Source organism: Oreochromis niloticus, linkage group LG5 (assembly GCF_001858045.2).
Source record: "Oreochromis niloticus isolate F11D_XX linkage group LG5, O_niloticus_UMD_NMBU, whole genome shotgun sequence".
Classification (NCBI taxonomy): domain Eukaryota; kingdom Metazoa; phylum Chordata; class Actinopteri; order Cichliformes; family Cichlidae; genus Oreochromis; species Oreochromis niloticus.
The window spans coordinates 14,105,938-14,126,702 of NC_031970.2; the positions used below are offsets into that span (position 1 = coordinate 14,105,938).

A 20,765-nucleotide genomic window follows, 5' to 3' on the forward strand; every position below is an offset into this window, starting at 1 on the left:
CATGTACTTTGAGTGTGCACACGTTTGTCCATTGTGAGAAGTTAATCATGGGAATCCTGAACTGAAATCAGGCCAGTGCTGCCATAAAAAGATATTGTCATGGGAACAAGAGGGGGCGTGAAAGAGGAGGGGAGAGGAGGGGAGAGGGCACGGGTTGGGGCAGAAAACAGAGTGATGGGAGGTTGTAAGTACAGAGAGAATGTTTAAATGTTGATAGTAGGAGAAAAAGCAAAGTATTGATGAAGGATTGATGAAGAACAAAACAAAACAACCCACTCTGTATAATTACTGACCTGTAGATTCTCATTTAAGTGTTTCTTACTTTGCAGTAAAAAACAAGAACATATGGGGCTTTTCCCCACCTTTAGTGTAAGGAAAATTGGTTATTATACATTTCTGTTTTGTTAAACAAAAAAGTGGAACTGGGTAATCAAGGGTTGTGTCCAAGAAAACAAAAATATATAACTTAAAACCAATTTAAACAAAAAAATGGAGTTGTCAGGCTGATTGTATTAAGTAACTCAGAATTTCTAGTCAGGTTTGAAAATGAGTGATTGCCATCTTATATTATAACATAATTAAACATTTTACCTAATTTTGTCATGTCAAACATTTCTCATGCGTATGGCCCCATAGCATACTGGATGTGGCATATTGTAACAGTATGTACAATACCAGGTACCTGCTGTATCAGGACTGTTGCACTTTTTAAATGAAGGAGAAAGGTGTGCTCCTAAAGATATGTTACTACAATAATGAGGAACTGCCAGGAGCCTTATGCACAAGTAAAGAAAGGTGAAAAAGACAGGATCAGCTAAGATGAAGCTTAAGGAGGATGAGGATGAGAGAACATTGAGGGAAACTGTAGATAGGTGCTACAAACAAGGTAAATGCAAAGGAAAGATAAAATTAAATGAGATGAAAAACAACAGACAAAAGAAACCGACGGGAACAAGAGAGAAGAAGGAGGAAGCACGGGATTTAGAAAAGCTATATCAAGTCTACTGTATCTATTAATATCAAACAAGGGAAGGGAAGTTCTCATGACTTGACAGTATAAATAGCCCCCTGTCATCTCTTTTGGGATCGACACTAATAGCTGTCTGAACACTGTTTTTCCTGGAGTATTGAGTTGGGAGATGGAGCCTGAAATGAGGTCAGCAACCACAGTATATATATGCAATTATCAGTGGGTGTAGTGAACATGTGGAGAAATACTGCAGAGTGATTCATTTTTGTTCGAGTACTGTTTTTGTGATTCACAGCACATCAGAGTTTGACTGTTTTCTAATTTTCTAATGATTACACTGATTCTAAGTGCTCTAAAAGTGCTCTGGCCATGATTGCTGGTGTTTTCTTTTGTGTTCACTTTCCATTGTGTTGTTACCTTGGTAACCATGGTAAGTCCAAGCACGTAGCTGATGCAGCAGATAATAGCGATGAAGACCTCTCTGCGGTAACCCTTCCTTAGGAAGGACGGATACAGATCCACCAGTGATGTGATCTGCCCTTCCACCTCCACAAACTGCAGGGGAACAGAGAGATACAATGGCATTAATCAAAAAAGGATAAATGCACTTAATGAGTATCCAAAATATTTCAGTGCAACTTTCATTGGTGAGGTTTGGCAGCACTATGTGATGTGGCTATGTAAAATTTCAAACAGACAAGTCAGTGGCCATTTTAACGAGTGGGTGAAGTTGAGTTGTTTTGGTTGGTTCTTTTAAATTGTGGTACAACGTGTGAAGTGTCTAAGCTCAGAACTCAGGTAAAAAGCAGAAGTATTTCTACTGTAATGCCCTAATGAGTCTAAAGGAGAATATTCAATCACAAATGGCCTCAGTAGCAGTGTGTGCCACTGTGCTATCGTGCACCCACTTATAGGGCATGGATAAGAAATACATTTTTGGGTCACTCCATAGCTGAATGCAGCTCTGGCTTATGTGCAGTAGCTCCCTGTGGCTTTGGTAAAAACAAAAACAACAAAGAAAATTATAATGATAACGATGAATATGGAAAGGAAAAATAAAAATTTTTAACATTAAAAAAAAGAAAGAAAATCATCAACTAAAATGTGCATCATAGCCTACCTCAACAGGGGGTCAATAGCAAGGATATATACACATGAATGCATATGTTTTATTGGTGTTAAAGAAGTTCTGGGTCTGTTGATAATAAAGATTGTTGCAGAGTGGTTTAGAGTGGTTCAAAGGTTCAAAGAAAAATGACCTGGAAAGTGTAATATTTGTGTCATGTAACGTTACGTTTTTTAACAGTTTCTCCTGAATTTGTAACATAATCTTAAATAAATCTTTTTCCAGTTGTCGTTCTCTAATGGACTCTAATGATTCTCTATTTCGCCTATTAATGAATACTATCTGATGACTTTTTGTGTCTATTTTTATGCACAGAAACAGACAAGCACCAAATACCCAGCAAAAGCCCTTTTCAAACACTACTGTATTTGTGCACAGGCTTCTTCACACACTTGGTTCTGTGGTTGGCCAATGAGCAGTCAAATGTTTTGCTTATGGGAACCTTAAAAATAGCTGACGCCTGTAAGTGTCATCAGCATTTCCTTTTATGGCGAACCTCCTGAAGCGCCAACAGTCACCCATGTGTGAAAGTTTGTTTTTCCTCTAACCTGACTGTCGAGGCCAAGCAGCAGCAGCATAATGAAGAAGAGGATTGCCCAGAGTGTAGGAAAAGGCATCATGGTTACAGCTTTAGGGTAGGCAATGAAAGCCAGGCCTGGACCTGCGGAGGAGAGGGGAAGGGGGTAAGAGCAGAAAGAAGGGGAAGGGGGTAAGGCAACATTAGAACCATATGATAAACTCGTCTGATCTGCATCCCTATGGGGGAGAAAAAGAAGCCCCAAACAATGGAGACGCAGAACAGGATACGAACACACCATAAAAAACTGGCTACAATGTTGGGAACAATTATTTACTTTGGTTTTATGACTTTGTATATAGCTAATATATACTAACACGAAAGTATATGTAATACACATACTTACCTCTTATGAGCAACACATTATGGCACACTACAAACTGTATACACTCAACACAGCACAGTTTCATATCATTAACGATGACGTATTACACTGAATTCTTACAATAAAAGGCAAACAGAAAAATAAATACAGGTAGAGTATGACATTAAATGCAGACTTTAGTATAATGTAGCTGCAGCTCTGTGGAAGTAAGTAAATCATGAGATAACTTGCAAAGCATTCAGTAAATGGATGCATGTACATTATGTAATGGAATAAAACTGGTACATGGGTTATGTGGAATAAAGTTACCAAAAAGTCCATACAACACCACAACACTGCAGCAATTCTATGCAAAATGTAACCTCAACTGCTAAAGACGGATCAACAAATTCACCCAAGCCATTTTGCATTCCTGACTGAAATTAGGATGACCCTTTCTATAAGGAATGCAAAAGGACCAATGCAAAACAGCAGCAGATGCAAAATGAGTGGTCAGATAAAGAGCAAACATGTTCTTTTTTTCTGTAGTTTCTTTTTTTTGTTTTTATGAGCTCTTTTTTGACTTGCTACATCGGGAACTATAAAACAGAAGTCAAGGAACAGGGAAGCAGCCATAACAGCGAATCAGCATTGCAGCTGATAACAAGATGTGTCAATATGTTCCATTTTTTGTAGCAAATTATGATGAGGCATCCAACCAAACACCACGTTGACTCAAAAAAAAAAAACAAAGAAAGAAAGAAAAAAAGAAAAAAACAAAAACACCTTTTCCAGACCTGAAACTAACATATTCTAACTCAATGAAATTGTTCGATCAGTCATTACTACAAATACTTCCAAAGCTGCATTTGAATGCCATGTCATGTGTGCTTACATTCTACTGTGAAAACCACAGTATTCTTTGAGTATTCAGTCAGCACATTCTGTCGTGCACAAAACATTCAAGCATTTGCAGTTAAGGCAGACTTACTTCTGATGATTTTGGACTTTTCATAACCTGCTTGCCTGAGTTGGCTTGATGAGCATGCAGATGTTCCAATACTTATTATATTCTGTTGTCTACGTAGCCTTCCGTGTTCATAGACCCACAAACATGGACAGACTTTCTAAGGCATGAAAACCAAGCTGATAACCATGATATGCAGGGTGCTCGACTCAATTCCTCTGACCAACACTTCTATTCTAGATCCCTGTGGAGCATCAGCCCACTCACCAAACAACACTGATCTCTGACAGTTCTGCACACCCCACCAATAAGTTGCCACTCTAAGTGTATATAAACTGGGCTGGCAGCAAGGACAGTTTCTCTTGTTTTTTGACATTAGCAGACTCAAAGCTAAGTTTTTTTTTTCTTGGTTGATCATGGGGCAGAGATGAAGATCAGAGCATTTGATGATGATATACCAGAAGAAACAAATATTAGTATAGATTTCAAGTTTGTGACTCATCTGACAAAGCTTCATGTGCCAACACATTTGAGGGCGACTTATACCTTTGCACATCTGCTTTTAACTTAAATCCTGTGATTCTGTCTGAAAACTACACTTCCTTTGAATAGATGTCGGCACTTACAATTCCCTCAAAGCCATTTTCCAAAATACTGTATCTCAATCTCACGATGCCGTGAAAACAACTACTCTTTTTCTTTTACCTAAAATATACTGATAATTTTGTTTTTTAATGCATGACTTTGTCTTACATGGACAACATGATTGGACAGGAAAAAAAAAAAAAAAAAAAGAACAGATAAAAGGTGCTGGTTCTAGCTACCATGATTAAAACCAATAAATAATAGAAAGAATCAAGAACCACATATGCCGATGTCACGCAAAAGAAAGGAACCACAATAATGGTGGCAGGAATCTCTCGTGTACACAAAGGGAGCAATTCAGAACTATACCTCGTTGGCACAAGATCCATGTACAATATGACACAGCTAATTCTAAGTGTACTCCGCTACACTTTTCAACGCGTGTCTAAAAAAAGCACAATCGAGTCTCAAATGCGTCTCTCAGCCCCAACTTGTTTCGTTCGAATGAGCGCTAACAAATCAAGTCAATATTTCTGCTTTTTGTCAAGGAGTGTTTGATTTCGGAAGCTTTCATATTCTGATGCCGTCATTTGAGATCAATCAGCGAATCCATTCAATTCCAAATTTCAACTCAGTTCGAAACTGGACGTGTAGTCGAATTCTCACTCAGGTTTCGTTGCTGTTTTTCTTCATAATTGCTATTGTTTTATTTGTTAACCAGGAAGCAGCGCCCACCATCACTGCCGCCTTTACAGAACCCTCGTACCTGACTCTGCCACATCAGCAATGTCCACCCCTTGCTCTTGTGCCATGAAGCCCAGGACGGAAAATATTGCGAAGCCAGACACAAAACTGGTACCACTGTTGAGGGCTCCCAGCAGCAAACAGTCCCTATGTCACACATATGTCATGAGGAGGATTTGTTAATGAACACACAAGGATCCCTTTAGCCCCCCCCCTCTCTCCCCTATCGCTAACCCCCTCACTGAAAACTAATGCCTCACCTGTAGCAGTTGTATTTGTACTTGTTGTAGCTCCCCAAGGACGTCATGGCACCCAAACAGATGGCATAGGAGAAGAAGATCTGGGTGCCAGCATCAATCCACACCTACCAAGAAGGAAGTGGGGACAAAAAGGCTGAGGCCTGCTGATGAGGGGGAATTTAGGGGGATTTTGTACAGTGAAGCGAGTGGGATAAAACTCTGTTTCCGGTTGTTTATGAAAAACCTTTTTTTGCCTTTTCTTTTGCCACATTTTACAAATCAGTGTGCAGGCATGTGTTTTGCTACAATTCAACCCCCCCCCAAAAAAAAAAAAAAAAAAAAAAAAAAAGACAAGGGCGATTATATTATTGCTGCCTTATTTTCTTTTAAACCACATGTTCCATTTTTATGAATTCAACAATTTGGAATTTAAATTTGGTTCTTTTCTGTATGAGCAGCCAGACAGGTATGTGGTCAAACTAGTGAAGGAAAGCCATAACAGTGTTTTTTTGCTCATGCACCTCAGGTTAACACCTACCTCTGGGTCCTTCAGGCGAGTGAGGTCAGGATACAGGTAGAATTTGATGCCTGCAGTAGCACCTGGCAGTGTCACACCACGGATCAAAAGCACAATGAGCATGACAAAAGGGAACGTGGCTGTGATATAGACCACCTATAAGGGGAAACAACAGGTACAGAAAAGCAAGGTCACACATTTTGGAAACAAAGTCTAAATGATCCAGTTTGAATTATTTTACAGTCAATATATTAGCTTATCAAATCTTTATCCACAGTAGTTTTATTTTGCCAGCTAGCTGATACTCTGGCTTTATTACAGATAATAGGTTTGATCAATGTGTGAACTTGGGAAAATTTTGGACAACAACAGACCACAGGCGGTCCCTTAAATCAATAGTGGTGTACCAGTATCTCTTATGTGGAAAACCGTGACCACACTTGGCCTTGCAGGAGTGACAATAATACAAGAATTACATCTTGGATCAACTAGAAAGTATCAATCAGGTCAGTGCAATCAATAAAGTGTGTTAGGGCTATAAAAGAGCAGCCTGGGATTGATTGCCTTTGGTCTTGGAGCAAGCTGTTGCTGCTGTTACTGTAGCAGCAATTTAACGTGGTCTGAAATGTTCCCTATATTGAAATACCCAAGAGTACGTTTATCCTGCAATACTATAGAAAAATGTCGAGAAAATACCAATTTATAAAACAGACAGTTTTCACTTGTCAAGGATATATTAGGCTGGAAGTGAACTGTCATTTTTTTAAATTGATGTTGGATTTGGGAAAACTGGCAAGCATAAAATTTCAGCAGCTGTGACAAGGGCCAAATTAAGATGTCTAGACAACAGGGTCAAAGCATCTCAGCAGCAAGAGTTCAAGAAGGGTTTGGGCAAAATGCCAAAATGCTCATGGCATTGACTTGTTGTCCAAACTTCTTAGACCTTTTGACCAGGCATCTGTGTAGCATACTAGGAAATTAAGTGTAACCTGCGAAGCCCCCCTCACACTCTACAGATTTGCTGCAAATGTCTCAGTACCTGTAAAGAACAGGAGAACTTCTGTCTCAAAAGGCCAAAGACATTGTTGTAGCACAAGCAGGGGCATACATGTTATAACACTAGTGGCTCTTCACTGTAGATATTATATTTAGTAATAAAACAATTGCAATCTACAAATTATTAGGTAATTTCTTGATGCATAGAAGCACCCAATATCAATTTATCAGAGAAAAATCCGTAGTGATGTGTCAAGCAACAAGAAATTGTGTTACAACTCGTTTGTCCCCTTTTAGTCACTATGGACTAAATTCTGCACACAGCAGTGTATTACGTAGTAATATTGTAACATTTAAAACATATGAATTATGTCACCCATAATTGCCTTTGTTTAGTTTGAAAACCTTTGATCTTATTTTGTATTTACACAAGGAAATGTAAACATTACAAATTGTTCTTCTGGTCAGACCACAGAGGGGAGGGAAAAAAAAAAAAAAAAAAAAAAATCAGATGAGCATGACCATGTCTTGGATGTTAACTGAAGTTAATGTCCTGAAAAAACCCAGCCCCTGTATTCTAAGAGGAATAAAGAAGTGACGAAGCAATGAACACGAGACACTACAGGATATTTACCTTTCCAGTGGATTTGACGCCCTTCCAGATGCAGAAAAAGCAGATGACCCACACGAGCAGTAAACACAGGGCCAGGTCCCATTTAATAGGGCCAATCTCATCTATACCACTGGAGATACCGAGTACATTGTGCCTGTAACAACAAATAAATGGGTAAATAAATAAATAGTCCTCTGTAGGTGTGTGTCTGCAAGCTCCAGGTTTCACTGCTGACTTTCTACCTCACCTTGACTGAACTTTCACATGACAAAGAATGCACAATTGTTTGCGGTTATGCAAGTGTGCAGGTGTGTGTGGTTTTATGTAACTTACTCCCAGAACTCGGTGACGGGGGAGGTGAAGTTGGAGGCGTTGGCAGCCACCCAGAGGGTTTTGTTCTTGCGGTAGGTGTCCTCAATGCAATGATCAGTGTTCCAGGGCTGATTGCACTTGGCCCAGGGCAGCTCAGGCTGAAAACACTGGAATATAAAAAAAATATATATATGATAAATTATGACAACTGCATTATTACTATTATTAATAATAATAATAATAATAATAATAATAATAACAACAACAACTATATTCATGTTCTGATAGCAGGCAAGTCATTTCTTTGTACAGCTATTGTTGAATGTGTCCCCTGAAAAGCTTAAGTTTAGACAAAACTTACATGGCAGTTAGCTGGTAGTTAAATTAACAAGAATCAGAGATTGCACTACCCTGATGTAAAACCTCACCTATCTCCATTGTAAATAATACATGACTGACACAGGTGGAAAATGAAATGAAATAGAATATTCAACAGCTGTCTTTTTCCCCCTCAAACCTACCTGGAACAGGTAGTAGAGGCCCCAGGCCAGGATGACAATGTAGTAGATATTCAGCAGGGACACAATCACAATGGAAGCATAACCAATGCCTGGAGAGAATAGAGAGGTTCAGGGGATTAAACAAGATGTGGGTCATCAAACTATTAAATCACTGTTAATAATTATTAGTTATATTACTTTTTTCTGAAATAATATACAACAATTTCAATATCAGCATTTTCTTGGGCGTCAACTTATATAAGACATGATATTTTAGTCATTGTTTAAACTTCCTTCCAAAGCCCCACAATTTTCAACGCACTGTTTTCTTGTATAAGAGGAAGAGGTTTAATGCTAAAGTTTGATTGGCCACGAAAGACGATGAGACCAGTGGCACAGATGTTCGAAAAAAGTTGAGAAAAACAAACAAACATTTGAATCCTATGCAAAACTCTATGGGAAATTTGTGTAAAGCACAAGATGGCAGTGGTTGTATATATGACCCACTCTTTTAAAAATAGTTTTAAAATGTAAAAAAAAAAAAAAAAAAAAAAAAAAAAAAAGGATACAACTAAAAATTGCGAACTTGGATTTCAAGCCACCAGATGAAACGATTCCTACAAGCCAGTCATCGCATCCTGACAAGTTTGAGTTTCAGTGATACTTCCTGTTTTTAATGGTTTTCTGCTCTTTGTTTGTGTTACATTCGCTTAACAGAATTTACAGTGCAAACTGCAAGATTTTGTACAACTGCCGAAAAGTCAGCAGTATCCAATCCAATTTTTACAAAATAGCTAGTCCTTATAAATGATATCACAAAGTACAGGACAACATTTACCCAACTCAAGGTCTGAAGCAATTGTTTATTTCTTTTTTAACCTTCAGTTTTAATTATAGTACATCTAACATGTTTAAGATCAGCTAAGACTCACTGCATCAGTACTGGCCTTGAATGACTTGAATAAGCTGGTGGTAAACACATGAGTTGTGTGTGCACTCCTGTACTCCTGTGTGTACTCCTGTTCTCATCTGAAGCAAGGGTTGGGGTTTTTCTTCCCTTTCTTCCCTCCTATGTGCACACAGGAGTGCACACAGGAGGGAAGAAAGGGAAGAAAAACCCCAACCCTTGCTTCAGATGAGAACAGATGTTGAAACTGGGATTTGGACCAAGATTTGGACATGGATTAGGTTTTAGTTTAGAGGTCACCGATGGTCCTCATAAGTATATCAGAAAAAGCTTTGTATGCTTTTGTACACACAGCTGACTGAGGCCACTCATACAAATTAATGTCCTTCAACGTCACTGGCCTTCTGTGTGTGTGTGTGCATGCGCGTGTGTGCTGGTGTTGTGAACTGCCTGTCTAAATTCTCATTTGCCATCTGTGTCTGTGCCTGTGTGTGTTAGTGTGCTAATGAATGCATGGAATATTTTAACATTGTTTCATGTTCTTTTAATCACTGAACTAATTGGCAGCATCATAACCCCTACATGTCTAAAAAACACAGACATGCACATGCTCAAACACACACACCCACTCTGTCTTGGATCACATGGTACGCTGCAAATCAAACAAAGAGCTGTGCCCTCCTCCATGACGTCACATCTTGCGCTCATCTGCTGACCTTAGAAGACCTTATTTTATGAATAACATATATATTTCGCAACTTTGGCGCCCATATGTGTTTTACCAAGCTTTGTTTCAAATCAAATAAGGCCAAGTTGTAATTTTGTTTACCCTCACTGACATTGCGTTCATGTTCTGTTTAGCCACAACAACGCAATGACAGTTTTATTCTTCAAGCCCTCATAATTTTCAGTTTACACAGTAGCAGTGTTATTTGTGTAAGACTACGAGATACGGTCTATAGTTCTTGCTGTTTTTCTATTCCTTACTAATACTATCCGCTACTATCTAATACCATCTAATACTATCTGCTTAAGGCCTGTCTTTGGTCTTAAAGCCAAAAAATGCCAACAACAGTTCAAATTTCTGAATCCAAGCTAATCACATCACATTTCACTTTAAACCCACAATATCATATATTGCAACAACAAATACCAGTAAGTCCAAATTATATTTGATAATTTTTTGCATGGATTTCCTCCCCTTGTTATTTTCCCCTTGTTGATAATGTCCTTTTTATTTTTTCTAAGTCTTGTAGTATAGACCTTTCGCTTCTGTTTCACTCATATCCTCTGTTTTCTCATTTGCTTTTGCTTTGTTTTCCCCCCCTATCTTCCTTTAATCCCCTCACTCTCTCTCCTCTGTTAAATCCCTCTCCACCTTTTCCTGTTTTTTGTCAATCCATCTGTCTGGTCCTCAGATCTGTGCTCTGCTTTTTTCCCCCCTCTCTCTCTCTCATCATCTCTCTGATGTGTTGCTGCGCTGTTGCCATAACAACGTGTGATTCAGGACACTCTGTACACTGTCTTGAGAGATTGTGTATGTGTCTGTGTGTGTCTTTGATATCCATGTACAAGACTGCAAGAGGATAATGTGTCTGAAAATAAGAAAGATTGTGTATTTATGTGAAAGCGAGAATAGCAGGACAAGTAAATAATTAAGATCATAAGAAAGAAATGAATGTGTTTATAGCTCTGAACTAAATCCAGAAATGCGTTTGAGAAATAATGACTGTTAATGTGCAACTGCTGAAGATGGAGCAGTATAAATATTACAAAAAGATTTTAAAAAATGACTATTCAGAACAGAACAGACAGGGAGGAATACATTAACCTTATTTGGCTGGTAGTGAACAGGAGGAGAGGGGGAGGTGAGAAGAACAGTGAATGAAATGAAGATGGGGAAGTGGAGATGCCCAGGACAGAAGATAAGAGGGAGGAGGGAAAAATAATATGACAGACATTTAATAACAGGAGGAGAAAGAAGAGGTTAGAATTAAAAAAAAAAAAAGAGTTGAGCTCAGTAAAGTAGAAATAAATAACTACAGAGGAACTGTCAGAGTACACTGAAGAAATGCATCTTGGCAGGTGTGAGCCAGAGAAGGTTAAAGCACAATAGAGTCCTCAGTATGTTGGTGTACCAGTGCAGGCTTGGCTGCCTGGTAACGGCTGCAGGGTAAAGTCTCAGCAGCCTGATTGGATGAAAACCTGGTGTGACTCAGCCTTATGTTACACAGCCATTTCTCAGTGGAAAAAACAGAGGTCTGGAAAAATTCAAAGTCTCGGATTGGATATGGAAAGCCTGTACTCTGCACTCAGTCAAATTGGTGGGCTATCAAAAGAAGGCGAAGTGAGTGAAGCTGAAGTCACAGGTACAGGTACAAGCGCAGGTGCATGGAAACAAAGTTTTTTTAAGTCAATAACTGGAATTTTGTGAGCATTATAATAAATAAGATTTCAATGAATAGTTATGGTGATGTGTCTGAAATTACTGATTCAACAGCAGTAAGTAATGGGTTTCCATGAGGAAAGCCCTCATGAGACAAGTTACACCCGAGACAGAGTTAATTAGGGTGAATACTCCATCTAACCACCACCATAATCTCCAGTTTCTTTATTTTAGAACTGATATCGTGGGCACCTATAATGTGATTCCTAAGAAATAGCTCATTATTTGTGCAGGGAGGATCTAATTAGGGACTACATACCAGTAAAGATGGGACAGAGCTTCTCCCAGCAGGTAATGCCACCCTCGGAGGTGAACTGACCCAGGGCGACCTCCAGGAAGAAGACTGGCAGACCTCCACCAAACAGGAAAATGAAGTAGGGGATGAGAAATGCACCTAGATGGGGAACACAAGGGAAACCATTAACCTAAAAATATTACCCCCATGAGTTCTCTGGATATGCCCATGTTCATAAATTGTTGCAGCATTTGAAAGCCTTACCTCCACCATTTTTATAGCAGAGGTATGGGAAACGCCAGACATTCCCTAAACCAACAAAACCACCAGCAACAGACAGAACAAAGTCCAGCTTGCTGGCCCACTTCTCTCGCTGGGGGTGCTTGCCCTCTGCTTCATCTTCAGGCCGGGTGCCAGGACTCTTACCGGGAGATGGTTTCAGAGTGTCCTTATGGAAGTCTTTCAGACACTGAAGTTTCTCTTTTTGAGCCATTCTATTGAAACAGAAGACAAAGAAGAGATCAAGTCAGAGTTGCATTCATGAAAAACAATAAAAAAATATGCATAATAATTTAAAAAAAATATATTATCTTTTTGGTGCCTTCTTTCATGAATGCACTGCATTTTTACTGAACGATTGAGACTGATTTTTTCAGTTGTGGCAAGGGACTGAACTGGAGACAAAGAACTGTGAGACTAAACGCATTAGTTGAGGCAGGGAAACTGCTTAACAGTTGCTTAAGATTCAGGAAGTTGTAAAATTATCATCTGCTTCAGAAACCATCCCACTGAATGGCTATTATCAGTTGTAATCACTCCCACAGGCATTACCAGCAGGTTATGCACCCACTCATAAACCATCAGGTTAGGCATCCTCCATTTTTGTCAGTTCTAAAAAGAAAATGACCAAAAAAAAAAAAAATGTAGGAGACCAACTGTGGTCATGTAAATAAGTGCATACAAATTATCTGTTGGATACATGGAACTGATAACTGACAAAAAAACCCCAAAAGAACCGCATGTCATTTTTTTGAATGCTCACCGAGAGGTTTTGTTGCCTAACCCTTATTACTAAATAGCACATGAGAAAAGCAGCTGGTTAAAATAAACAGTTCAATTTGAATGCATTTTGTTCAGATGAAAGCTAAAACTGATCAGAGTCAAGATAAAAAGATTTGAATATATGGTTATGCGTTTAAGATGAAACAGTAAAACTACAGTCTTCCTTCTTTGGCACTTCCTCATTGAAACTATTTAATATGGCGCTGTGATTGGCTGAACATTATAAGGGTTACGATGACACAACTGTAGCTGTAAATTTCCATTCAGCAATCACAATGAGGGACACAAAGACAGTCAGGGAAGAGACTGACATACTTAGTAGTCAGCAGATGTCTGTCACTGTGGAAAATGTCACATCCCTCTTTCCATGTGCTAGGTTGCTGCACCCTCTAGTTCTTTGTCTTTATCTTTCATTCTTAGTGTGTCTTTCAGGATGATATTTACAGAAGGTAAAACTGAGGGCAAGACTACTTTTCCGTGGCTATCTGCAGATACAGGCTTTGTTTCCATTTTTTATTTACCTGGACATTTAAATTAAAGTTGTTGGGGGGGTTTTCCCCCTTGCCTCTACCAGACCCAGGAATGTTAGTCAGAATGCATCATTCTTATGTTTGAATCAGATACAGCATGGAAGTATTTCACGTTACTTGCACCTACAGCTTTTTTGTTTGAATTTGTTTCTAAATTGGACACAAACTGTGGTCAGGTGATTGGACATGAACTGTTGTCATGTTCAGTGTAACAATTCTTTAGAGGCTTTTATTGCAGAATAAGGCGTTGATGCCAGCATCACTGATATCATTTCATCTCACCTGTCTATGAAGCTAAATCAGGATCAAATGTTTTATTCATTTGAAAAAGTGATTTGAAACTGAAATTCTAAGTTTTGATATAAAAAAAAAAAAACTAATGAAAAGAATACATTTTATTTTGAATAAATTATTTGTTTTCATATAATATATCGTTGTTTGGAGAAAAAAAAAAAATCAGCTTCAAATTAATTTGGGGGGTTTGTTACTAGTTAAAAATGAGCATTTTGGTTAAGGATGGCCACCACTCCTTCATGGGACGTTGCCGGCACCAGCCAACAGGTAAGAAACACTGTTTTTGATTATCTATTAACTATATTGATGGGTGAATGCTTGTAACACATTGATATACACTAAGGTGGGTAAAAATTCACCCCAGCAAGAGAGTTATCTGTTATCTGAGTGGCTTATAGATCGCTAAGCCGCAAAAGCTATGAAGTCTGAAGAGAAACCTAAGATTATTTGTGTGTGTGACTAGAACTAAAGGGAGGCACACTCACACTGAAACAAAAGGAGAAACTACTGTGTTAATTAATAGCAGCATTAAGCAGTAGCCTACAAATCTTATAATGAACACAAACTGACTAATGGAAATAAGTTAGTAAATCAATGATTAAATCAGGCACATAAAGGATCATTCCTAGCCTCTTGTTAATTTAAGACAAGTTGATTGGTGTTTGGCATCAGCAGATATCTTCAACCACGGTAGAATTGGGAAAAAAGCTGTTCATGCCTAAATACTAGCTTAGTCAGCCAAATATTGGCAGAAAAAGTACAAACAGCCCTGTGCAATACCATCTCTCATTTCAAACAAGTTAATGATTTCACAGTTAGTGACACATATATTTATCTTCATGAATAACTTCCTATAGTAAGTTAATAAGTAATGCTAGGAGGAGAGAACTGGCTTTTTGTGCATATATTCTGTGAGTGACTTCCTGCTAGGAGAGACAAAGGACCCTTAACAGCACTAGATATGTGACATTATACCTGTATATATTTGGATTAAGATATTACATTGAAAAAGGAAACTAACTAGTAGACAAAAGAGGAATTCACATGATACTGCAATGTGCTCTGTTGTGTTGCAGCATCACAGGAATTAATGCAATAACCTGAATAAACTGACTCCAGGAGTGAAGCCATGTGCCTAAAATAGCTAGTGTGAAGGTAAATCAAATACATAAAAAGAAAAGCACAACAAGATTAAAATGTTGAGCTGGGATATACTGTGTACTACCAGTTCTTTTGGAAATTACTAGTGTAGTAGTTGGGAATCATCCAGTAATAAAACATTTTGACAAATCGGGCACTTCTAGTATCAACAACATGCTAAAAAACAAGGGAAAATGGCATATGTGCAGTTGATGTATTCTAAAATTCCCAAAAATTGGCAGGTACATAGGTACTTTGACCATTTGATGATTAAGCTTTTGGGGGCGCTAACAGTCTTGTGGATGTGTAAAGTATAATGGACGTCCTAACACATTGTACATAGCATATATGTAGTACAATCTAGTGAGCTTTGTGCAAGGAGTTCAACTTGTGAACAGAATTATATCCTGAAATGACCTTTTTTTGTCCCCAGTCAGGTGCAGGTGAACATGCAGGAATAAACTTGCTCACCAAGTGTTTTAAGTCATTTGTTCACAGGAATACACTGACAGGAAGGCCATTGTTTTCTGATCCAATTCATCATGTTGCTAAACTTACAAAGCCATACGAAGATAAACACATACCTTCAAGTTCCCAGCAGGGCCAGTGAACAAACTTCCTTGTATTAGGAAAGCGTGTAGAAAATCAAAAGTGATTCAACCTTTTGCTGCAGAGGAATGGCCTATGTTTAATGATTTGTAACTTTAAGTACTTTACAGTGAATGTAAAGTGGCCCGTCACTTAAAGAGACGGAGTGACAGTCAGTTGCTGAAACAGCCAGAATCACCTCTATCATGTTTTGGAGGGAATTGCAGACTAGCTTAAAATAATTTTTAAAAATAAAGACTTGACAGTCATATTAGTACTACTCCCCAATTTTGAGCTAGGAAACCATTAAAATCTCAAGAAATATGAATAGCATTTAGCTCGTCCGTTATGATCGCTAGCACTAGCTCCTTTAGCTAAATGTTACTGTGTTACTGTGCTGAATTCCAGTGAGTACAATTCGGTCAAAGCTGAACGATTTGTTGAACAATTCTTTGGAACTAACTGACTCTAGTGATTCAGCATACTGCATTGAATCGCCTTGAACATCACTGGAAAACAGCATCTGATGAGAATGTTTCCTGGGCGCTTCTAAGATTAGATCTTCTAGGCACATTAACTGCGTTTAAATCCTGGGGCTGACCGAGAACACTCTGAAGTGATGTGTACTCAGTCTGCCCTGGGAGTGCTTCAGGACTTCACAGGAAGAGATGGATGATGTGGCAGAGGGGTAAAGCTATCTTGTGTAGTCTGCTTTCACTACAGACTTGGACCCAGATAAGTAGTGGAAAATAGAAGTAATTGAGTGGTGACCATGTGTAGCTGTAGATTTAGCTGCTCAGGTGGTTCATCCCAAGAAAAAGGCATCATTTCAAGGAGACTGAACCCAATCTGCAATCTGTTCACGGGAATGTTGCTATTCCACGATTTCCTATAACATGACTCCCACGGAGTTAGACTGGCCTTGGAAACCACTATGAATTGTGGGATGATTTAAAGTTCAGGCCAAAAGTTTTGTGGACAACAGAGACCCATTGTCTGGTGCTGGTGTTTGTGAGGGTGGACCTCACTGGACCCAGACTCTGGATATGCATTCAGTGACTTCACATACTTACTACACTCCCAAAGTACTTACATAACACACTCTCCTATTTTGAGACCATGTACATTTCCACTGGGCTGGCTGCAGCTGCCCGTTAAATCCACTCTCCTCTTTTTTTGCCTCAAATTTCTTTTACTCATCCACTGCATATTTGTTTTCTTTTTTCCTCACCCATATTTCGTCTTCTTTCACGCTCATCACGTTGTGCTTTTAACAAACATGTCAATATTAGATATTTCATTAATTTCAAATGAGCTATTTAGGCCATTGAGCCTATTAGCTTATGAATAGTGAATAGACTTATTGGATTTAGGGCTTAAGGATGACAGATTCAAATATTTTACCAAAGACTAGAGATAAGATTGGACGTTTCAGTAACAAAATAATCAACAGCAGTCTTCCAAACACAGTGAGATGCTACACAAAACCAGCTGTCCTCTGCCTTTCCACCATTTCCAATTCCCATTTTCTCATCATCTTGGTTGACCTCCTTTGCTTTTAGTTTTTCTACATTTTCTTCATTATACATCCTTCATGTTTCAAACCCCCACAGGGCCTTTCAGAAGTCTCGACCCTTTACCCCCACCCCCACACCTTATTTCCACAGCTTGCTTCTGTTGCCCCCACCCCCTTTTCTTGTAATCACTCACCCTTTTCCTCCTGGGTCACTTTTTAAATCAGCTTGTCCTTTTTTGCAAATTTTCTGTTGTTTCCCGCCAACAGCTACCTTCCCTCTTAATTTTACTATGGTTCTTTTCTATAAGGCACTCCTTTAGACACTCTTGTTTATTTACAATTTTCCCCCATTAATGCTACCTCACTTTGCATAAGTGCAGACACTTCTCGATGCTCTTTTCTCATTTTCACTTCAGACAAATAGAAATGATCATACAAAACTTGTAAAAGAAAGACAGGAAAAGAAACCAAAACACAGAGAGTGAATATGAGTAAAAAAGAGTGAGAAATAGGTGGAACATAGGGACAAAGGAAAGAGTGACTGAAAGCTGTTAAAGATTAACTTGGATGGGGAAAGCTGAAAACACAATGACATGAAGACAAAAAGAAACAGTGAGGTCCGTGTACACATTTGTTACTAAAAATTAAACATGTTACAGAAGGTAACAGCATGTGATAGTCACATGCAGACAAATACAAAAATAGATGTTGGGCTGATGGACCAAAAAAGAGACTAAAGGCTTTTCTTTGAACACCAAGAATCACAAGAAGTATGAGCATGTGAGGCAACAGAAAGTTATCAAAAGTTACCAAAAGGCTTATCAAGCTACAGTTAACACTGTCGGTTCTGCTAAAAAAATTTTTCCACTCTAGTTCTACAAACTATAACAGGTCAGTGGAGCTGAGTTTCATTTCTTCACATACTGCAAATATGGATCTAACAATTAAACATCCAAGGACTTTAAAGATTATGGCTTGTTTTAGTATCTCTGTAATTTCCAAGTTTTGCCCAAAACTTTGGTCATATTTTGGTTTTTAAGAAGTGCTTTAACCATTAAGAGATTCCTGATAAGCTGAGGTTTATTATGAAAGAATAATGCAAGGTTTTAACCGAACCTTTCGTCATGAACCATTTCATATCAAATATGTGGGAAACTAACAGAAATGTTTGAAATTTCTTGGAAGCTGCCACGGAAAACTCATTCACAGATTCAAAATTGCATGTCCAGCAGATACAGATATTTTTCACTCAGAGTCAGGTTTATGTTATCCTTACATTTGTAACTTCAATATCTAATGACCTTTTACTTGCCAATTTCCTAACACATTGGAAAACACCCATCTTGTAATGGAAGCACTCCTTCCTCAAGGATTGTCTAGTTTTGCTCCATGCAATGAGAATATATCATTTTCTTTACATTGTAACTTTGTTGTTTTCATTTTTACCCCTCAGCTGTAAAAGGCCAATGGGGTATTGTCGTCACCTCAACAGACTGGTGCTGCGGACACCCAAGTTTGTGAATGCAATAACTCGAAAACAAGGTGATGTAGGAGTTTCAAATTGATACCGTAGGTTTGTCTACTGGGAGGCTGAGGGATAGCACTGGAAGCTCTATTTTACTCATTATAGTATTTACAGGAGTGTAATTATTGATATGGTCCCTGCCACCACAAGAAGCCAATAAACCCTAGCTTATCTCCCTTGTCTTGAGGGTGTTTTTGCAACTTCATCAAGTCTACAGAAGTATTGAGTTCAAGTTCTCTGTAATATATTATGCAATTTTTTTCTCAGTGTCTTGTTTGTTTGCTTTTCATTTCTTGTTTTGATTAATCATTCCGTTGGAAATCTTAAAAGAATCCAAGATTCCTACATTTCCTGGTAAACTGGTTCGTTGGCCACAAGGTGATGCTGATCTTTTATCTTCTGTCAGTTATCTTGCATGAAATGTATTAAAGTCAATCACCATGATAACGCATGCACATGTGCAATTTTCATCAGCCTGATATACAAATATATAAGGTGTTAATCACTATCATTGTCGTTTTCACCTTCAATAGCCAAGATAAATAAGATCTTTCACAGCTGTCAATGCTTTTTAAATAAATGTTCAAACTGAGACCTCAACACATTTGTACAAAGCCATACAAGATTAATGGGGCAGCTCCAACAGCAATGAGCTCATAGTGAACTAACATAATGGTGTGAATTTATGTTGCTTACTGGTTCAAGTTGGTTAATATTTAGAGCGGCATGTCTGATGTCAAGGCCACCTGATCATAAATGTTTGATATCAACACATGCAATGCAACAGTTTATATTTTCATTCTCCACGTCAGTATACGTTTGCACCACCTTTCTCAGATTTAATCTGTAAAAAGTGCTGTTGTCACCATGACTAAGATTTTACTAATATGCACATGCACGCACACACACACACACACACACACACACACACACACACACAGGCACACGTTCCATTAACCTCAGATTACTGACTTAATAAATCATTTAACAGCAACAGCCTACGGTTGACACGTCAGCTTTCAGCAGTAGTTTGTCAGACAAGGGAACAACAAATTCCCACTACATTTTCACTTACATAAATGTCTATTATTTACAATACAACAAATATATTAAAATTGAAATATACCTTGCAGATTAGATATTAAAACACAAATACAAAAGACAAAGACAAGCATTATAGTGTGGCGTAAAATCTAAGAAGTGCATCTCTGGACAGGTTACAGTGTTTCCCCCACACACAGAAATGTTTTTTTAGTCATTTACTTATTTTTTTCCATCCAAGAGAACAACACAATTCAAAATCACTTCACTACAGAAACATCACCTCTCTTAATTTGAAAAGATCAGTCCCTGCTAACTTGCTAGCTCTGACATGATCCTGAGCTTCCAGTGCTATTCGAGAGTTTCACACATCAAACTCAGCACTCAAACTCACTGACTTTGGAGGCACGTGCCTTTTAAGTCTGTTAAGACCCATAAACTGTCACATGCGTAGGGGTCTTTTGCAGGCATTTTAAGCTCATTATGTGCACTCTCGTTCTTTATCACTCGAACCCTACCGTATTAACGTCACTCCTGACATTGTTCAAAGCTCCACTGTCCCTCATCCCACATGATACGGATGACAGCATCAAATATGTAACTGACTTAAAAGTTTGCCAGCTTTCATAAAAAGACATGAGAATGAGGGTATATGATTCTGATAGACTGAACCACTGAACACTTCTTGATTTTCATAAATTTTTACAGCCCCTTGAAATCAGTCACTTGCCAGCAGACGTCAGTTGATTGAGATTTTTGCCTACATCAGTCAAGATTAGATTAAACTCAAGGCCGCTAGCAGAGAAAATACACACAGAAATGTCTCTGTCAAATCCCAACATTGGCCCTGTATACCAGTATATTTTCCACTTAGTGTCATCAGGCTCTAAAATACAGGAGACTGCTGACCAAATATAGTTAAAAGTTAACAAGAACTGGCAACTGACACTTATAAATGATTAAAAAGAAAACACTATTAATCTAACCTTGCACTGAAATCTATGGTCTGTGTGGGAGATGCCACACTGTTT

The 20,765-nt window shown here is 38.4% G+C and overlaps 1 protein-coding gene across 1 annotated transcript in view; it reads right to left on the reverse strand.

Annotated features, from left to right (window-relative positions):
* LOC100704529 (sodium- and chloride-dependent taurine transporter) overlaps window positions 1–20,765 on the reverse strand; it is a 29,856-nt gene that overhangs the window by 4,051 nt on the left and 5,040 nt on the right. Inside the window, exons 3-12 of the mRNA XM_005469717.4 lie at window positions 12,303–12,532; window positions 12,063–12,197; window positions 8,472–8,560; window positions 7,972–8,117; window positions 7,660–7,792; window positions 6,051–6,185; window positions 5,534–5,637; window positions 5,296–5,420; window positions 2,645–2,757; window positions 1,388–1,525 (exon numbers count right to left, since the gene is read on the reverse strand). Of these exons, the coding sequence (XP_005469774.1) occupies window positions 1,388–1,525; window positions 2,645–2,757; window positions 5,296–5,420; window positions 5,534–5,637; window positions 6,051–6,185; window positions 7,660–7,792; window positions 7,972–8,117; window positions 8,472–8,560; window positions 12,063–12,197; window positions 12,303–12,531 (1,347 nt within the window). The 5' untranslated portion in view covers window position 12,532. The remainder of the gene's footprint in view (window positions 1–1,387; window positions 1,526–2,644; window positions 2,758–5,295; window positions 5,421–5,533; window positions 5,638–6,050; window positions 6,186–7,659; window positions 7,793–7,971; window positions 8,118–8,471; window positions 8,561–12,062; window positions 12,198–12,302; window positions 12,533–20,765) is intronic.